This window comes from Myxine glutinosa, chromosome 1, assembly GCF_964187855.1.
Source record: "Myxine glutinosa chromosome 1, kmMyxGlut1.1, whole genome shotgun sequence".
NCBI lineage: Eukaryota > Metazoa > Chordata > Myxini > Myxiniformes > Myxinidae > Myxine > Myxine glutinosa.
The window spans coordinates 141,968,894-141,989,869 of NC_136261.1; the positions used below are offsets into that span (position 1 = coordinate 141,968,894).

At 43.6% G+C, this 20,976-nt stretch overlaps 1 protein-coding gene across 2 annotated transcripts in view; it reads right to left on the reverse strand.

Moving 5' to 3' along the window:
- LOC137429041 (diacylglycerol kinase iota) overlaps positions 1-20,976 on the reverse strand; it is a 687,154-nt gene that overhangs the window by 568,934 nt on the left and 97,244 nt on the right. The window contains exons 1-2 of one of the 2 annotated variants that reach the window (XM_078777713.1): positions 8,382-8,424; positions 8,099-8,281 (exon numbers count right to left, since the gene is read on the reverse strand). The exons of the other annotated variant lie outside the window; for it this stretch is intronic. Coding sequence (XP_078633839.1) covers positions 8,099-8,217 — 119 coding nt within the window. The 5' untranslated portion in view covers positions 8,218-8,281; positions 8,382-8,424. Of the gene's footprint in view, positions 1-8,098; positions 8,282-8,381; positions 8,425-20,976 lie in introns of those variants that run through there. 2 annotated transcript variants of the gene reach the window in all.

The window sequence follows — 20,976 nt, forward strand, 5'->3', positions numbered from 1 at the left end:
TGTTTTACAGGCAGGGTGACTCAGCAGTGTGCGTGCCATTTATCGTATGGACGTTAAACCGGGTTATCATTAGTTGGTGTGTGTTAAAGAACCCCTGGTGTCCTTCGCCAAGAGTAGGCGAGTTATCACCGGCATCCTGAACAAATTACCAAATCCTGCCCTGACTAATTGCTGGGAAGGCAATGGCAAACTACCTAGTATTACCTTTGCCAAGCAGTAAGAGGCCGTCCTTCAAGCAAATCAATCAATGTTCTGAAACTCTTTGTTTTTCATTCACAATTGTTAACTTTTCTAATTTTGTACTCGATTGACGATGTGCACACCTGGCATGGATGGTGTGCCTCCATTTCTCTCTTTCACCTTCCGTCTTCGACTTCTTTGCAATTTCTCCATTCTGTCACTACCTGTGTGTTTCTTCTACCCACTCGCCCTGTACACCTGAAATTAGGTCATCAGTGTAAACCCAAATTACTCTCTCATTACATTTCATTTTGCCGCGAATTCTGCGATACGTTTTGAGGTTTAAATCGATCCTATGTGATTATATGATTATTCTGACACATTGGAAGAAGGAAAATAAATCATTACGTAATATAATCCACTTTTGGGGGCGGAAAAAGACAATTTGATTTGAAAACGGACCACATTATGCGATTTACGATGCACGCACAATGGAGAGAGGTTCGGTATGCCACGCTCGATGGGGAAAAAAATGTCTTCTAATAATTGCAAGTTGTCGAGACTCTCCATATACAGGGACTCCAGTATGACCCCAAACCCACCCCTTCCCCTACTACCCCATCGCCCCCACCCCCCCCCCCCCACTCCTCCCTCGCCCCTTCCTACTCCCTCCCCACCCTCTTCTTCACTCCCCCCCTGCATCCTGTCTCAATCACATCTGTGTTTAGCAAAAGGTAAGCTAATGCTCAAGCAGTACAGCAGGCAGGTATGCAACAAGGGTGTGAAGGCCAATAGAAACCTGGTCCGATGGACCAACAGGTACACTCTTCTCAAAAAGTTATGAACGGATTTGGACGAAACTTGGTGGACAGGTTGGATGTATGACAAGGATGAATCGTTTGACTTTTGGTGAAGATCCATATCTGGATTTTGAGGATGTTTTAATTACCTCTGCCACCGCAGGTGTGCGGATGTTATGCTTTCACCCCTGTGTGTCTGTCTGTGAACACGATATCTCAAAAAGTTGTGGACGGATCCATGCGAACTTTGGTGGAGAGGTTGGGATGTGACAAGTACGAAATAGTTAGATTTTGTTGAAGATCCGGATGCAATCTTTTTTTTTCCTATCCTATCCAAGACTATCCTATCCACCTCATGGCTTGGTTTTTGCTGTGATATGCATTGTCAGCTGCGATACCTGAAATAGACAGGTGTGTGCCTTTCCAAATAATGTCCAATGTAGACTCCAATCAAGGTGTAGAAACATCTCAAAGATGATCAAGAGAAATGGGAGGCACCTGAGCTAAATTTCAAGTGTCATAGCAAAGGGTATGAATACTTATGTAAATGTGATATTTCAGCTTTTTCTTTTTAATAAACTTGCAAAACTTTCTAAAATCCTGTTTTGTCTTTGTCATCATGGGGTATTGAGTGTAGATTGATGAGGGAAAAAATGAATTTAAACGATTTCAGCATAAGGCTGCAACATAACAAAATGTGAAAAAAGTGGAGGGGTCTGAATACTTTCTGAATGCACTGTACATACACCAAACGGACGGCCAGACAAACACTGTTCCAGTTGGCATTGCCCCTTGGGCTAAGCCGTAAAAACATCTTATTCATCACTCCTCCACAAGCTCCTCACCACGTGCTCCAAACATCCCTCTTTCATTCCTCCTCTTTCCTGACACGTTGCAGTGCCTTGTGTGTTCACTCGTTATTCTACCCCATTGCAATGCCTAAATCCCAATAACTTGCCTTTTCCATCATATACTCCCCCTTCCCCCCCCCCCCCCCTCATCATTTTTTCCATCTTCTCATTTATAAACTATTCTCCTTTAACCCCAAGCCCATTTGTATAGACAATAGCAATATCTCTCCCACACCCTCACCCAATAAAATTGCCCCCAAAGTATTAACAATGTATGTACACAATGCCTAGAGGTATTTACAACAATGTATATACACAATGCCTAGAGGTATATACAACAATGTATATACACAATGCCTAGAGGTATATACAACAATGCCTAGAGGTATATACAACAATGCCCAGAGGTATATACAACAATGTTTGTACACAATGCCTAGAGGTATATACAACAATGCCTAGAGGTATTTACAACAATGTATATACAACAATGCCTTGATCCTAGAGGTATAGACACAATGCCTAGAGGTATATACAACAATGCCTAGTAGTATATACAACAATGCCTAGAGGTATATACAACAATGCCTAGACTCTAGAGGTATATACAACAATGCCTCGAGGTATATACAACAATGCCTAGAGGTATATACAACAATGCCTCGAGGTATATACAACAATGCCTGGAGGTATATACAACAATGCCTAGAGGTATATACAACAATGCCTAGAGGTATATACAACAATGCCTGGAGGTATATACAACAATGCCTGGAGATATATACAACAATGCCGAGAGGTATATACAACAATGCCTAGAGGTATATACAACAATGCCTAGAGGTATGTTCAACAATGCCGAGAGTTATATACAACAATGCCTAGAGGTATATACAACAATGCCTAGAGGTATGTTCAACAATGCCGAGAGGTATATACAACAATGCCTAGAGATATCTACAACAATGCCTGGAGGTATATACAACAATGCCTGGAGATATATACAACAATGCCTAGAGGTATATACAACAATGCCTAGAGGTATATACAACAATGCCTAGAGGTATATACAACAATGCCGAGAGGTATATACAACAATGCCTAGAGGTATATACAACAATGCCGAGAGGTATATACAACAATGCCGAGAGGTATATACAACAATGCCTAGAGGTATGTTCAACAATGCCGAGAGGTATATACAACAATGCCTAGAGGTATATACAACAATGCCTAGAGGTACGTACACTCGCCTCTAAGCTGTCAAACCTGGGTTTGAATCCCGACCAAACTATAAGCATCCTGGTGTTTCACAGGCCTGTGATTCATCAATGTGGGTACCGTCCCTTGGATGGACGTTAAGCCCGGCGTCCCATCTACCAGCATTAGTTGGTGCATGTTAAACACCGCACGGTGTCATTCGTGAAGGTAGGTGAGCTATCGCCGGCACCATGAACAAATTTCTGCCCTAACTGTATTTACACGAACGTCAGGCCTGGCCAACGGGTTCCTGAAAGACTTTGGCCAAAAACATCCCCCGGCCAACGCCACAATAACGGATAAAATAATTAGCGCAATTAATAAGGAAGAACAAGAAGTCATTGAATTAAGTCCAATCGGACAGTTAGGGATATTATTTGAAAACAGATTATGTGCTTGAATAACACAGAAGAGAAAAAGAGATTGTTGAATTACACAGGGAGAATGGGGGAGAGGGGGAATGGGGAGGGGAAAATGGAGGGGGGGGGGGAGAGGGAGGAGGCGGGGTAAAGGAAGGGGAGGGGCGGGAAAGAGAGAGGAAGAGGGGAAAAGGAAGGGAAGAGGGGGTGGGATAGGAAGATCAAGATGTTAACGAAAGCACTTAGACCATCAGATGTGCCATAGGTAAGATAAAATATATAAAATGGTAAATACATGTGGGATAATGATCCCTCAATCGTCCTTTTAGGAAGTGCTTCTTGGCAAAACCTTTGCTCATAAACCCATTTGTATTGATTTTAGTTTGGCAGAGGAAATGGAGCTTTGCAAGGGTAAAGTATAACACAACAAAGCATTAGCATCGCCATTGTCCACTACCTCTGGATTTATAAAACGTTATTGCATTAAAATCTATACCTACATTCCATTAGCACTGTGACTGTGAATAGCTTTACACTCACCAAGGTTTCAAATAATGCACAAGCAAACCAGCAAAGAGAAAGCATCAACAAGCAACAGCATGACCTTTCCACATCCCATTGTGTTCCACACAGGATGTAACCACAAAACACGATCACAAAGCTCCTGTTGCCGCAGACAAGTTGCCGTTCCCACACATCTTCACCTTGTCATATAGTCATACCAACCCTCCCACTATCTCTCCAGCTTCCTGCCACTCAACAAAAGCCCTAGTAGGCCCACTTTAAGGTTTATAGTTGTTGTTGTTGTTGTTGTTGTTGTTGTTGTTGTATAGCCCCGGACAGTTCTCTTGAACAACCCCGCGGCATGGAGACAGCTAAATTATCTCACAGGAGAAACCCAGAGAGATCCCCTGCATCTAGGATGGTGTATTCCTGCCTTTACGATGTCAGTTCCCCGACAGATTTGGAGAGAGAGAAAGAAGAGAAAGAGACGAGAGGAAAAGGACCGGTCCATGGGGAATGTTCGGCGCTGTGACTGTGACCGCACTGCCCTGACAAATCCGGGTTGCGTTGGGGGGTACAACCACCACGAAGAGGCATCCCCGGTAGTTGTCAGGTTCATAGTTGTTATAAGTTTGTTTTTTTATGCATCACTGCTTGAGCAACTAAATAAATGCACAATGTGACAATGGCCAAAGTAAGTGCGATCAGTCATAATAAGGAAGAAAGAAAAAGGAAGTAAAACATCTATGAAAACAAGACCTAAAGTCTGTCAACGGCGTAGCCTAAAGCGGCGGCGTAGCCTAAAGCAGCGGCGTAGCCTAAAGCAGCGGCGTAGCCTAAAGCAGCGGCATAGCCTAAAGTCTGTCAGCGGCGTAGTCTAAAGCGGCGGCATAGCCTAAAGCAGTGGCAGTGGAGAGGGCTTGGGGGGAGGTGGGAGAGGTACAACACACATGGACACAGCTATGACTTCCAGGAAAGAAGTCGGTATTTCAAAAAAGTGGATCTGGGGTGAATTAGCGGGGGTAGAAAAGATCAAGGTTTTGGATGGGGGAAGATAAGAGATGGTGGTGAACAGCTGTTTTAAAGACCTGGAGGGAGGAGTGGGATTGAAGAGTGAGGGAGTTTGTTCTCGAGGTGGGAGAAAAGAGGAATGAAGGAGTGAAGGTGAGCAGAGAGTCTTGATTTTGGCAGTTTAACCATAAGAGGGTTTGTTACATTAAACAAAGAAATTTGGAGGAATCCCGACATCTGTGATGTAAGTTTTACTTACAGAACTGAGGGAAGATCTACTGTAATCTATATACCCCACAAGAATTGGAGGTGTAATCATTCACCAAAAAACAATAAGGAAGTAAAACATCTATGAAAAAATTCGCCTTTTAGCTCATAATTACCCAGCACCAACGAAAATGGCCTAAAGCCGATGTGTCAAGGGGTAGTATGGCCTACAGGTATGCACACCTGCCTCTCTGAGCATTCGAGCCTGGGTTTGAATTCCGTCCCAGGCACGAGTTGTCATCCTGGTATTTTGCGAGCAGGGCGATTCGTCATTGTCCCGTCCCTCAGATGGACGGGTGTGCCGTCCGCTACAGTTGGTTAACAGAAGGTAACGATCCTGCGTCGTCCTTTGCGCAGTCAATGAGCTATTGCCGACTTCCTGTACAAATAACGTCACTGTGAAACACCAGGATGACAATTCACTTCCTTCGGTGCTGGTTAAATCGGCCACAAATATTCCGTTTGACCTCAGAATTATGTAGGAATCATTTATTTAGGTAGTAGTAGTAGTAGTAGTAGTAGTAGTAGTAGTAGTAGTAGTAGCAGTAGCAGCAGCAATAATAATAATAATAATAATAATAATAATAATGGCTATAGAATGCCCTGAATGGCGTATAACCCAAAAGACAAGGTGGTAGTGAGTGATGTGTACGAAGCATGCCCGAAGGTACAATTTGGAGCATGTCGTTAACCACAGGAAATTATTCACATGATGTAGAGATTCAAGCAACAGCAGTGGCAGCAGCAGCACCAGTGAGAGCAGAAGAATCAATCCAAAGTGGTTCATAAGTCAGTGGCTCACGGTCAATCACGTGCCTTTGGTTATTGAAAAGATTACTTCGAGGAAAAGCTAAATGTTTTATGCTATGGGTTGGTACCCTCACCAGGAGAGGATATTGCATTTGGGTCCATCTATTTATCTGTCTGTCTGTCTGTGACTGTCTGTCTGCACAGAACGTGAGTATGCTTTTCTCTGCAACCGTTGGTCCGATTGCCAAGACATTTTCACAATAGGAGCGTCCTGTAGAATTTTAAATGATAATTATGACGTCATAGGTCAGGTGGTACGGGTGCCATCTTGGAAAAAAAAACGAAGGAATTTGCACCTCTATCCCTGAAACTGCTCAATGGAAAAATTTGAAACCTGGCTCATTGTCAAGTACTCCCCATGGGGAACAATGTACATTCATGATGATGTCATCGGTGCCTTAATTATGACGTAAATTGGACAAGTAGAACGCTTGATCGGATCATTTTGAAATTTCCTGAGCATGATCGACACAAAAATTGTCTGGGTGGATTAAATTGACGACGTCATCGGTCACGTGGTTCGGCAGCCATATTGGATTGAACATACATTTTCAACAACAAACAACAACAACATGCATTTTAAGGCCATTTTCCCTGCTAGAGCGGGGGTTAGCCTTGTGGTCCCCATGACAATCTTCTCCATTTTGCCCTATTTTCTGCATCTCTCCTTGTTAACCCCCTTGCCTGCATTTCTTCTTCCACCATCTTTAGCCAAGTCCTTCTCGGTCTTCCCCGTCCTCTACTTCCTTCTATATTCATTTCCATCACTCTTTTCAACCAGTCACTTTCATCCTTCCTCAACACATGACCAAACCATCTCAAACTGTTCCTCTTCACAGCATCAATCACAGGCTCTATTCCCATCATCTTTCGCAATTCATCATTTGTCTTCCTCTCTCTCAACGATACTCCGCACATCCATCGAACCATTCGCATTTCCACCCTTTCCAGCCTTCGTTGCTGCTCTACGTTCATTACCCATGTCTCGCTCCCATAAATCATAACACTTCTCACACATGCAGCATACACCTTTCCCTTTAGCTTCAACGACACTCCCCTCCTCGTACATCGCCATGCCTCGTACATGAACATACATCTACGTCACCAATAAACCATAAACACAGCAGCTAATAAACTCCACACAAAATACACCACACAGACTCGTCCTGGCGAGGGTCTGCAATCTCTGATTGCTCTTTCTTGTTGAATATGTTTATTTGAACGTGGATTTGAAACAAAAATGAAATGGGAGTATTAACACACGAAGAAAAACAAAGCACATCAAGCGATTCCGGGGAACAAAAACATTGTTGGAGGATTTCACTTTTGGAGCAATTGCAGCGCACAGCTCCTATTTTTGGGCAGTATCAGCCTGCCAATTGGCACATGATGATTCTTCTTGCACATTGCAATAGCGGTTCCCTGCCGTAGCTATAAGCCCAAGAGGCCATTCCACCACCACAACAAATTTACAACTAGAAATTGTCTTCTTGCTTCGTGTTGAAAATGCAGCACCCAAGGTGGCGTGCACTTCAGGCAATTTCTCACAATAGAAACAGGGCGGAAAAAGATTGCGTCAAAATTGTTTGACCTGGTGTAATGAAACAAAATCTTACATGGAACAAATTGCTATAAGCATCAGCATCATGGACGCAATCTGAACATGCAAGATTGGTTAGAATCCAAGGTTAAGGCAACATTAGTACTAGAACTTGCTGTTGAATTGCACGTGCTCTCCAAGTTGTCTTTTTTCCTTCTGTTTGAACCTGCCCTCACAGGTTTACCTTCAACATAACACCTACCTTAATTGAGGGTTGATTTGTATGAACCTGCCAATAATACCTTTCTCTAAGACAGCCATATCTGTTTTGAAGGTCATCAAACATGTAATAAGGAAAATACTCAATATCTGATGTTAAAGTGTTGTATCAACCCACAGCTAATGTCGGTGTTACTTCTGCGCACACACTGCGTGAAATCATTTGGCTGCAGCTGGATGATATCATGGAGTTATAATAAAGTAACAATAGTGTCACACTGCGGGAGAAAAACTTACTGTCGGCAGGGTTCTGTGCGTGGTACATCCCACGTCTTGGCTCTCCAAATCCTCATGGTTGTCTGGCCACCGACCCTCTGATGGATTCCGTTGTGTATTCCGTGGTAGCTCACAAGCATGTCAGGTGTCCAGGTGGAACGGCGTAAGCTATCCAGCAAGCCTGGGATCGTGCTGACACCAGCTCTGAAAGTTGGTACCAACAATATGGCCGAGAAAGAGCCTCCTTCAAATTCGTGCGCAAACAGAGTATCGAAAAAGAAAGCTACTTTAATATCTATTTTACCCGAAACTTGAGCTCCATTTCCGTTGGGAAAGAGAAGAGAGGAAAAACAAGATGAAGAACGTTTTCTGTGTCGTTTTCAAAGGCGTAAAGAACGGTGCTCGTGTCACAAGCTGAGGTGTGTGTCCATGCGTCGTACAACTGGACGAGCTATCGTCATGATCCTGAGAACTGGGCTACAGCGAAAAATTGTGAATGTTGCCAAAGGAAGGAGGAAGTTTTGCAATAGGAAGCATCTCCACATTGTTTCCCCCTGTTGTGACAAGGGGAGGTTTCATTTCGTCCACTTGAGGTTAAATAAAAGCACTGTAACTCATTGTTAGTATTCCCAAACATCACATCCTGCCAATGCACACAGCAACCTATTCTTCAGATGTGAGGTTTTCAGTGTGTACTCATGCCGGCATCATTGCACAGGTAATTACCATGGGTTCAGGAGAGGAACCAGGAAATTGTTTGAAGACAAGGTGAAAAATTGAAGGGAACAAAAGCGAAACAGGGGTCTCATAAGGCAGGGAATCATTAATGAGGTAAATATACATATATATATATATATATACATACATATATATATATATATATATATATATATATATATATATATATATATATACATATATATATATATATAGATATATATTGTTACGGATTTATGTGAATTTATGTGAATTACTATTCAGGTCATTGCTTATTAATGTGTAGTCGATTAAAGTTTGTTGTGATTAAAGGGTCAGGAGCCCTTCTGGGGAAAAGGAGACCGGAAACGGAAGGAGAAAAGACACGAGGTCCGGGAGAAGCGGCGATCTTCCTCTTCCTCGCCGAGCTCTGACGCGAGGGGTATCGATATTGAGCAGCGTGGGGGGACGCTGCGTTTGAAAGCCCATCTGGCGCCAGGAGTTACCTGCACGGGGTAATTACCCATTTACACGTCAAGTCGCCGTGGGTTCGTGCACGGAACCAAGCGTCCGGCACAGTTCGCCTCACCGTCTACAAGGACGCGTATGGGTCGCACCTTGGGCCTCGCGCGCATTGCAAGCCGTGCTTGGTTTTGCCCCGTTGCTTGGCAAGGAGGTGTGCGCTGCAGCAGCTGTCCCCGGTACGAGATGTGCACGTTTGGAGCACGTCCGCCCGGGGTTCGTTCAACCGCCCGTGTGCGGAGAAGAGAGACATTGTGAGGGACAGTGACCCCAGTGGTCGTGAGTGGGGAAAGGGGGGGACACATATATAAGATGGCCATCTTTGTAATATTGATTGTTGATTGTTGATGGTTGATGGCTCGGGGAATATATTATTGATTATTCCGGATCCTTGGTGTGGGGTTTCTTCTTGACCGGAATTCATATTGATTGCGTTACGAAAGCGTATAAACCATATATCTTTCTGGCGGAGTCCCTCCCACGGTCCGGGGGTCACCAAGACCAGGTAGTTACCGGGAGGACCACGTAACAGAAATTGGGGGCTCGTCCAAATTACAATTTGCGGATTCGCAATTGGGTCTACGTCCGGGATCTATAAAATTTTCTAAATTTTAGTCCGGGAAAGAATTCCCAAGAGTGGGAACTTTTCCAACGTTCCTAAAATTGTTTTGCTCTGTCGACAAAACAACAACAACAACAAAAAAAAAAATAACAATAGCAATAATAGTAATACTGTTGCTTTTCTTTGTTGGAAATTTCTGGGGTGAAGGTTAACAGGTGTTATCAGTAGTCACCATGGCGTTTGTGGCACAGAACTTTGCGGTAACTCCTAGTGAGGCACAGTTCCGAGCGTTACTAAAAGCGGACCTCTTGAAATTGGCCAAACATTTTAACTTGGAGGTCCGAACTAATTTGAGGAAGGCAGAGTTGCAGACCACGGTGATACAGTCTATGGTGGGATTAGGAACATGGGACGAGTTAGCCTGGGAGTGGCTACCTGAAGAACCAGAAGACATTGAGCTCCGGAAACTGGAGTTGCAATTACGGAGCCAGGAACGGATCAAAGAAGAGGAAAGGAAAGCAGAAAAGGAAAGAGCAGAAGAAGAAAGGAAAGCAGAAAAGGAAAGAGCAGAAGAAGAAAGGAAAGCAGAAAAGGAAAGAGCAGAAGAAGAAAGGAAAGCAGAAGAGAGGAGAGAAGAGAAACAAGCAGAGGAAAGGAGAGTGGAACGAGAACTCCAGGAAAGGTTAGCAGAAGAAGAAAGGAAAGCAGAAAAGGAAAGAGCAGAAGAAGAAAGGAAAGCAGAAGAGAGGAGAGAAGAGAAACAAGCAGAGGAAAGGAGAGTGGAACGAGAACTCCAGGAAAGGTTAGAAGGGAGAAAAGCAGAGGAGAGGAGAGCTGCCAGGGAACTCGAAGCAGAGCAGAGAAAAGCCGAAGGGGAGTTGAAGGAACGGGATCTGGCGCTTCAGCAAGAAATTAAATTCAAGGAGCTGGAGTTAATGAGAGAACGGGGAGAGGTACCACCCTTGCTGACGGGGTCGACACCTAGCCAGAACACCTGGGAGGTGGGCAGACATGTGAGGCTGGTTCCACCCTTCAGTGAAAAGGAAGTCACTCAATTTTTTCCACACTTTGGGAAAGTGGCTCGACAATTAAACTGGCCGGAGGAGGCCTAGACCATACTAGTGCAAAGTGTGCTGGTGGGTAAAGCTCAAGAGATTTATTCGGCGCTACCAATGGACCAATGTGCAGATTATGAGGTATTGAAGAAGCACATCCTCAAAGCCTATGAGTTGGTTCCTGAAGCTTACCGGCAAAAATTCAGGAATGCCAGGAAGAGGGAGAGTGAGACCCATGTGGAGTTTGCCAGAGTGAAAGAAAACATGTTTGATCGGTGGTGTGAGTCAAAAGGAGTCGGGAACGACTTCGAAGCATTGCGTGACCTGATGCTGGTGGAGGAATTTCAACAGTGTGTCCACGAGGACATCAAAGTGTACCTGCAGGAAAAGAAAGTACCAAAGTTGTGGGACGCAGCCACCATGGCAGATGATTATGCCTTAACACACCGGATAGGGGTCCACACACCTAGCTCCTCGCCTAGACTTCAGCAGGGGAGTTATGGAACACCTGGTGCGGAGAACGACAATACATGGCGGCGGCCTCGAGAGGATTATGGGGACAACGCGGATACCCCAACTGTTCGAAATCAGAGGGCTACGGGCCCAAGACAAACTTATTTCCCGGGGGGCCCGAGGCAGACCACGAGTTTTTCCTCTGGGCTTACTTGCGCCTTTTGCAAAAAACCTGGACACTTGATGTCCAGTTGTTACCTCATGAAAAGGGACAACCCAGAGCGGAGTCCGACTATTACAACTCCGAATGCGATGGCTAGCGTAAGAAATCGCCCACAGAAGAGTTACCAACCATTTATTTATGAGGGGTTTGTCTCACTCGAGGGAGACTTGACTAACCCAAGACCTGTTAGGGTATTGAGGGACACCGGAGCCCATCAATCCTTAATGCTTGAAGGCATTTTGCCATTGTCAAAGAGTACCGCAACTGGTGATAGTGTTCGGTTACAAGGGATCGGTGGCTGTGTTAGTGCCCCACTTCATGTCATCCATTTGGAATCCGATTTGGTGTCAGGACCGGTCACCGTCGGTTTACAAGCCACGCTTCCTGTGGAGGGAGTATCTGTGATTATCGGGAATGATTTGGCCGGGGGGCAAATTTATGGTAACCCGAGGGTTGGTAAAGAGCACAGCAGGGAAAATAACACCACACCAGCTCGGGATGGCGACCAAAGTTCCAAGTTATTTGTAGGGGGACTGAACTTCAACACAGAGGAAGAAGTTCTGACCTCTGTCTTCAACAGATATGGGCCGCTGGTGGGAGTGCGGGTGGTAAAAGACAGGGGAATGCAACGGTCAAGAGGGTTCGGCTTTGTCACGTTTGCAAGCACAAGAGACGCCAGGGAGGCAGAGAAGAATTGGAATGGCAAGGATTTGGAAGGTCGGACCATAACAGTAGGGAAGGCATTTCGTAGGCGTCGAGAGGTCTACAGAGGAGGACCACTTGGCGGTAGTTTTGGTGTTGGCAGCAGCCGATATTACTATGGAGGCTCCCAGAGTTACGGCACCTCCCGCAAGAATGAAGGACAGAGCACTGGCCGAGAAGGAGACTGCCAGTCAGGTAACGGCTGGGACAAGGGGTCCCACCGTAACTGATAGGAGTCTGGAGAAGTTGAAGCACTATATACGGTGGAGCCGCCGAGCCGGGGCTCCTACACGGACTAACCGTGAACGCCACGTTCTTAAAAGGCGTCCAGGTAGTGAACTTTCCTGCACGGACTAACCGTGAACTCCACGTTCTTAAAGGCGTCCATGTGATGAACTTTCCTCCCCGGACTAACCGTGAACTCCACATTCCTTAAGGCGTCCATGTAGGGAATACTCATCTGGGCCTCCAGAAAAAGTGCTATCGAGAGGTTTAACGTTGGGGCTTTGGTCACCACCTTTTAACCGTCATTCAAGAGAAACTAGAAGTGGTTGATGCTTGGTCCAGAGTGAATTAATCTAGGGGTTTTGTGAAATGTTGTTGCTTTATTTTTAAGTGATAATTGTGCCCGGGGGGAACTGATGATTTGGGGGGTGTGAGTTATCTGGTTTGTTTATCACAGGTGGCCGGCAAAGAAAGTTTTCGCTGGGTTCAAACTTTCTTTCTTGAAGGGGGGGGGGAGTGTTACGGATTTATGTGAATTTATGTGAATTACTATTCAGGTCATTGCTTATTAATGTGTAGTCGATTAAAGGTTGTTGTGATTAAAGGGTCAGGAGCCCTTCTGGGGAAAAGGAGACCGGAAACGGAAGGAGAAAAGACACGAGGTCAGGGAGAAGCGGCGATCTTCCTCTTCCTCGCCGAGCTCCGACGCGAGGGGTATCGATATTGAGCAGCGTGGGGGGACACTGCGTTTGAAAGCCCGTCTGGCGCAAGGAGTTACCTGCACGGGGTAATTACCCATTTACACTTCAAGTCGCCGTGGGTTCGTGCACGGAACCAAGCGTCCGGCACAGTTCGCCTCACCGTCTACAAGGACGCGTATGGGTCGCACCTTGGGCCTCACGCGCATTGCAAGCCGTGCTTGGTTTTGCCCCGTTGCTTGGCAAGGAGGTGTGCGCTGCAGCAGCTGTCCCCGGTACGAGATGTGCACGTTTGGAGCACGTCCGCCCGGGGTTCGTTCAACCGCCCGTGTGCGGAGAAGAGAGACATTGTGAGGGACAGTGACCCCAGTGGTCGTGAGTGGGGAAAGGGGGGGACACATATATAAGATGGCCATCTTTGTAATATTGATTGTTGATTGTTGATGGTTGATGGCTCGGGGAATATATTATGATTATTCCGGCTCCTTGGTGTGGGGTTTCTTCTTGACCGGAATTCATATTGATTGCGTTACGAAAGCGTATAAACCATATATCTTTCTGGCAGGGTCCCTCCCACGGTCCGGGGGTCACCAAGACCAGGTAGTTACCGGGAGGACCACGTAACAATATATATATATATATATATATATATATATATATATATATATATATATATATATATATATATATATGTACATATATATATATATATACAGTATATATATATATATATATATATATATATATGTATATATATATATATACAGTATATATATATATATATATATATATATATATATATATGTATATATATATATATATATATATATATGTATATATATATATATATATATATATATATATATATATATATATATATATATATATATATATGCAGGCGTGGCTAAAAAATATTGGCACCCTTGCATTTTTTTCAAATAATGCATAATTTCTTCCAGAAAATTGTTGAAATTAAAAAACATTTTGGTATCCAGAATTGTATTTCTTCGGGGTTTGCAGTGGAGCAAAACAAAAAAATGCTGAAAAAATCATACATCTTAGCTTATTCCACACAGAAATCCTAAAATGGCCCGGACAATATTGTTGGCACATTTTCGAAGTTGTTAGAAATAATTAGATTTCTAGCAGGTAATTCTCCTCTACTTTGGAATTGAACTCACCTGTGGTGAGTTGCAGCTGCCTGAAATATAAAAATAACTCATTCAACCAGTTTGAATAGAGAAAAGTAGTCATTCTGCTGTTTTGTGTCACTGTGTGTACTGCAATGAGCATGGAAAAAGAAAGAAAACCAGAGAATTGTCTGAGGAGGTCAGACACAAGATGGTAGCCAAGCATGGACAATCTCAAGGCTACAAGTCCATCTCCAGAAACCTTGATGTTCCTGTGTCCACTGTACGCAATGTTATCAGGAATTTTAAGGCCCATGGCACTGTAGCCAACCTCCCTGGACAGTGGACATGGCCACAAGAGAAAACTCGATTGAAGATTGCTGTGGAGGATTGTTTGAATGGTGGAGAAAGCACCTCGATCAACTGCTAAACAGATTGAAGCTGACCTTGAGACATAAGGCACGATAGTTTCAACTCACATCATCAACTCAATGAAAGGGGGAATCACCATAGGTGATGGAGGACCCCACTGCTGAGAGAGAGAGACATAAGAAAGCCCAACTGGAGTTTTCCAAAACATACCTGAACAAGCCAAAATCCTTCTGGGAGAATGTCCTCTGGACAGATGAGACCACATTAGAGCTTTTTTGTAAAGCACATCATCTCTATGTTTACAGAAAACAAAATGAAGCCTTCAAAGAAAAGAACATCTCCCCGACAGTCAAACATGGAGGAGGTTCAGTGATGTTTTGGGGTTGCTGTGCTGCCTCTGGTACTGGGTGCCTTGTATGTGTGCATGGAATCATGAAATCAGGGGATTACCAATACCAAGGCATTTTGGAGCACAATGTTCAACCCAGTGTCAGAAAGCTCGGTCTTCGTTGAAAGTCATGGGTCTTGCAGAAAGACAATGGCCCCAAACACACTTCAAAAAGCACCCAGGAATGGTTCAAAACAAAACACCAGACTGTTCTGAAGTGGCCAGCAATGAGTCCAGATCTAAATCCCATTGAACACGTGCGGAGATCTGAAAACAGCAGTTGGGAGAAGGCACCCTTCAAATCTGGGAGAACTGGAGCAGTTTGCACAAGAAGAGTGGGCCAAACTGCCAGTATAGAGGTGAAGGAAGCTCATTCATGGCTATAGGAAGCGCTTGACAGCAGTTATTTTGTTCAAATTTTGTCCTACCAAATATTAAGTCTAGGGTGTCAATAATTTTGTCACTGCCATTTCTTTTTATTTACTGATTAAAAGGATATATTAAGTTCTGAATCAAAAACAAAGGTTCTGTAATATTAACAGTGAAATAAAGAATTGTGGAGACCAAATACTTTTATCAATTCCAACTTATTTTTCGAGAAAATTGTGAGTTATTTGAAAAAATTGCAAGGGTGCCAATATTTTTGGCCACGACGGTGTATATTGTTACGGTTTTTAGAACCTTCACTAGTAAATTTTAGTAAATGTTTCCCTTATAAATGTTCCCCTGTAAATATCCCCATCGATTGGCTTGTTAAAGATCGCACCCTAGTTAGTCCATGTACAACATGTAGCGAACCATAGGACCTCTCCGTAGTTATTTCATTATTATGTGTTTCAGTTAAGGATCTGTTTCCAATAGTTGAATCTGCGTTGCATTAATCAAATAAGATAGGTCCCTTTCAATTCCCCCAATCGTCTCTGCAAAGTAACAGTCGGGCGATGTTCGCTGCTCCTTGCCTTGATGCGGTTGTTGGCCCCGGGCCGCCATAAGCCATGCGGTCAAGCCGAGGAAGAAGGGGGCGGAGCCACAAGAACAAGGTGTGGCGCATCGGCAGAGGTGGAGTCAGCGAGCCCTTTGCCAGCCAACCAGCGCCGAGGTGAGCCAACCGGTAGGCGTGTCATCAGAGCCGGCGGCTTGATTCCAACACGCACAATAAAAGCGGCTGGGAGGGACTGCTTCATGAGAGAGACGTGATCCGGCAGATGAGGGAGGTACCAGGCGGGCATACCGCTGGATTGTGAGGCAGAAGAGTGGGTCTGTGACGGCAACAACAATACAGTAGTCAATTGACATTGTCCTACCGTGTGTGAAACCGAATACGTGGAGCTGCCGCTGGCTGTTCGCTTCCAGCCCAGAGCGTGGACCTGGAGTGGACCTCCTTGCTGTGCCTCTACCCGAACCTTCCAACCCTGCTGTCCCACACGGACCCTTCTCCTTCTTCCAGTCATACCTGCCTGCCATCCCCTTTCGTGTAAGTCTGTTGTCTGTCCTGGGCGTTGATAAATTAAGCTTGTTTTAAGGTTTGCCCTGTGTATCTGCTTTTTCCTCCTTGTAAATGCCCTTCTTTCGTTTGCTCTTTTAGTATAGAAATAAACCTGTGTTCCTCCTTTACCCTTGTTGGTTCTTTGGCTTCCTCTCATCTGGTCGCTTTAGTCTTTTCCCCATTGAGTACCTGTGGCGCGATTTTGGCCAACGCTCGGGATCGGGTTAGTCAATATTGCTAACGGCTCGAGCCGCGGATTGCTAAACCGCTCGGCAAATACCATCTTGTCCGTGGTTCGAGCGGTACTTGTCTCCCTGCTTTGCGGAGGGATTGGTAAAGGTATTCGGGAGAACACCTTGACCAATAACCCTGATCAATTCCACCCCGCAAAGGAGCGTTACAAGTACCAGGACTAGAGACGGCCAGCTTAACAGGCCAGGGGGATTAACCCCCTCTTTCTAAGGGGAGTGCCGTCTCTGAGATCCGTAACAATATATACATATATATATATATATATATATATATATATATATATATATATATATATATATATATATATATATATATACATACATACATATATATATATATATATATATATATATATATATATATATATATATATATATATATATATATATATATATATATATATATATATATAGACAGTGTATACATTTATATTTAGATATTGACTTGACATGAGAATATTTTCCTCCAGTCAGTCTGTCCATCTGGCATCCATTCAGGGTGGGGCTTCCCCCGTTGAGGTAGGGACTTCACCCGATCTGGGAGGGCCTTCAAAAATAAATCTCCACCACTTTGTTTGCTCCGCATAACTCTGAAGGCCTCATAAGCCTCGTCCCCGTTTGTTAAGCTTGCGCTTTCTGACTCTCTCACAGCTACTGTATATCTCAAACTCTAATTCACCATCTGATTTCATTCTTCATAGCCGCCAAGATGGTTTAAGACTTGTTTGCAAAAAACGAGGAGAAAATTGGACGAAATTTAGCGTTTTTAGACAAAAATGCATTTTAAATGAAATGAAGGCCTGCAATAAAAAGTCCATTCAGCCTCCCTCATGGCTTTATCTCAAGTCTAGTTTACCATCTTGTTTTATTTTCCATAGTCGCTAAGATGGTTTAAGACTGTTGCAGCAAAAGGTGAGACAAGCGGACGAATATTGCCATTTTATTGGCAAAAATGCATTCTAATACACACGTACGCACCTGCAATCAACAAGTTGTGAAAAATATTTTAAGGTTACTTATTGACTGCCCCTCGTATATACATAGATGTGTGTGTGTGTGTGTGTGTGTGTGTGTGTGTGTGTGTGTGTGTGTGTGTGTGTGTGTGTGTGTGTGTGTGTGTGTGTGTGTGTGTGTGTGTGTGTGTACTTATACTGAGGAGGAATGAAGTTGGATGACTTTATTTAAAGGGACAATTATTTTTGTGGTGGTATAGTTTTGGCATAAAGACTGAACTAATTTCCATTTATTTAACTTTGTCTCATTAAAGAGCATAAATTGCAATCTTTTTAGCATGCAGCCGGATAGCAAAGCACCTGGGTTGTCAGGTTCTGGGTTCATTCACCAGTGTAGTTGAATCAAAAGCAAAAACTACTGTTTTTCCATCAGATGGAAGATAAATTATGGATCCCACCAGACATCAAAGCTTACTATGACATCCATAATCCAATCATGGGAGGTACACATAAAAGTACTGTACACAGTATACATAATATCCCACAGTATATACCTTGCACTGGTACTGTAGCCATATGGATTCTGCAATAGTTCTAAAAGGAATGATAAATATGGTCAGAAATGGATGTTAAATGCAAGATCAGTAAAATTAGTTTATTAATCATAATTTTGTTTCTTATTTTCACTGGCTAATAGTATGGTACAGGTATTTGTTGACTATACAGTATACATGTTATTTTTCTGTGGTAGACTTGCGTTTTTACATCAATGGTACCACTTCTTGTGGAATTCTAGAGGCACAATAAAACGATTGCAACAAAGCTGACTGAGTAATATGTCAGGGTCATTACTTCAGCCACCCATGTTATCATAAAAGTGCAAACCCAATTGGAAATGCACTGTCAGGAAAGCCAAATATAATTATGGCAGTAATGGGATAAATTGCATCTGAACACAAGAAGTGGATTTAAAGAAACCAATACCAAGGAGTAATTTTTCAAAGTAAATTTTATCTTATGGAATGGGAATATCTAACACCCACTGGTACTTAAGATGGATGTAAAAGTACACCAATATCTCTCAATGTCCTTGTTCTAAATATTTCAGAAGCTTCTCCATGAGCCGTGAATATGATAGAATAACAGTTTCTATCATTTCAATATTCATGTATTGTTTTGTGTTTTGGGTGCAGCATTATGCAGTGTATGCAGTTTGGCAAATTTGAATTGATTATTTCATTCACAAGATTCATCTTGTTGTGCTGTTTCAATATTGAAGTCTCATGTATCCAAGTCTTTTTCTTTTTATCCATGCAAACCTCTGACACTACAATATTGGGCCATGAGAATTAAACAAAGCATGTTGGAAAAATCCCACGAGTGTTCTTGGATTAGTTGTTTAAATCCAGTATTTTAAGCAACTGAATGGGGCTGCAGAAACACACAGATCCAAAATAAATATTTTGGGCGGAGGTTAGAGGACGTCAGGATGGATTAAGATGTGTGAAAACAGGTGATGCTCAAAGCTTCTGGTCCACCACTGAGGCACTGAAATGCAATAAGGAATTAGCAGAGAGGAAGTGAGTGAATATGTTGGAAAATACAGGACAGTTGTTGTTGTTGTTGTTGTATAGGTCTGGACACTGGACAGTTCTCTCGAATAAGCCCGTGGCACGGAGAGAACCGATCGATCTCCCAGAAACAACCCAGATAGATCTCCCAGGATTCCCCACATTCAGGATGGTGTAACCCCACCTTCACGAAGACAGGGCCAAGACTGTGTGTGTGTGTGTGTGTGTGTGTGTGTGTGTGTGTGTGTGTGTGTGTGTGTGTGTGTGTGTGTGTGTGTGTGTGTGTGTGTGTGTGTGTAAGAGTGAGAGTAAGAGTGAGAGTGAGAGTGAGAGTGAGAGTGAGAGAAAAGACAGAAGAAACAGACACAGGAGGGAAAGGGCCAGTCCATGGGGACCGATCGGCTCTCTGACCGTTACCGCGCTGCCCTGACAAAATGGGGGAAGATTGGCCCCCAACCCGCGTTGGGTGGTACAACCAGCATGAAGAGGCATCCCCGATAGTTGTAGTACAGGACAGTAGAAACACATTGTGTAGTGTGCTTTAGAGACAGCTGGTGGAGTATCGTGGTGTCTGGTGGTGGACGAGGCATTTGTGGGGTGTGAATACCACGAGAGATTCCTCATCTCAAAGCTTCAATCAAGCTGTCCTCCATGGGCCTGTATCCAGGGTGTACACTCAGGCCTGACTACCCACTGAATGTTGTGACTTGGTGATCATTGCTCTTATGCATTTCCGCAGGTCCTTGTTATGCCTCGGGTTGGTACACAGAGTTTTCCATGTGAGGTGCCGCTACCAACAGTCTTCACTGACTCTCAACATGTGCTCCTCTGGCGCTGGGTTTCAAATTCAAAGAAACCAATACCGATGAGTACATTTTAGAAGTAAATTGTATCCGATGGAAAGGCAATATGTAACACCCACTTGTAATTATGATGGATGTAAAAGTACATCAATTTCTCTCAAGAACATCAATATCACACAAGCAATGAGACAAAAACCCAAGTCCTTGCCCTATTTTTTCACACTCAGATCTCTTTTACCTTGGTATGCATTTGTCTCGGATGAAAGAATGTCAGTTAAAATCGTGCAAACTGGATCTATATTTACTCTTTGCGTTTTGTTTATGTATTGTGTGCATCTATTTGTGACTGTGTTGTGGTTATGTGTAGAATTTAGAAACGCGCTGCAGCACAGCAATCATAATGTAGATTCCTGAATTGCAAATGTTGATTTATTCAAAATATGCTCAGGAAATGATTTCTTGCTGCATGAATGTGCACAAATGACTTTTGCACCAAACATCAACAGTTTGCTTCTGCTTTTGAGGTCTGTGTTGCATTTTATCTGCATTCAGATTCACATATGACTCCTCTTGACCAGATTCGGGGGTGTAATGGTTTGAGCGTCCGCTTTTGATTCCGGGATGTCGGCGGTTGAAAACCCTGACCAAATCATGCAAACACTTAAAATAGTACTTGCTGCTTCCTTGCTTGACACTCAGAATTAAAAAAGAAATCCCTAACCATAACCCTAACCCTAACCTAAACTTTCACACATCAACTGTTTACTTCCGGATTCAGGAGCAACGTCTGTGTCGATCGCATTTCAAAA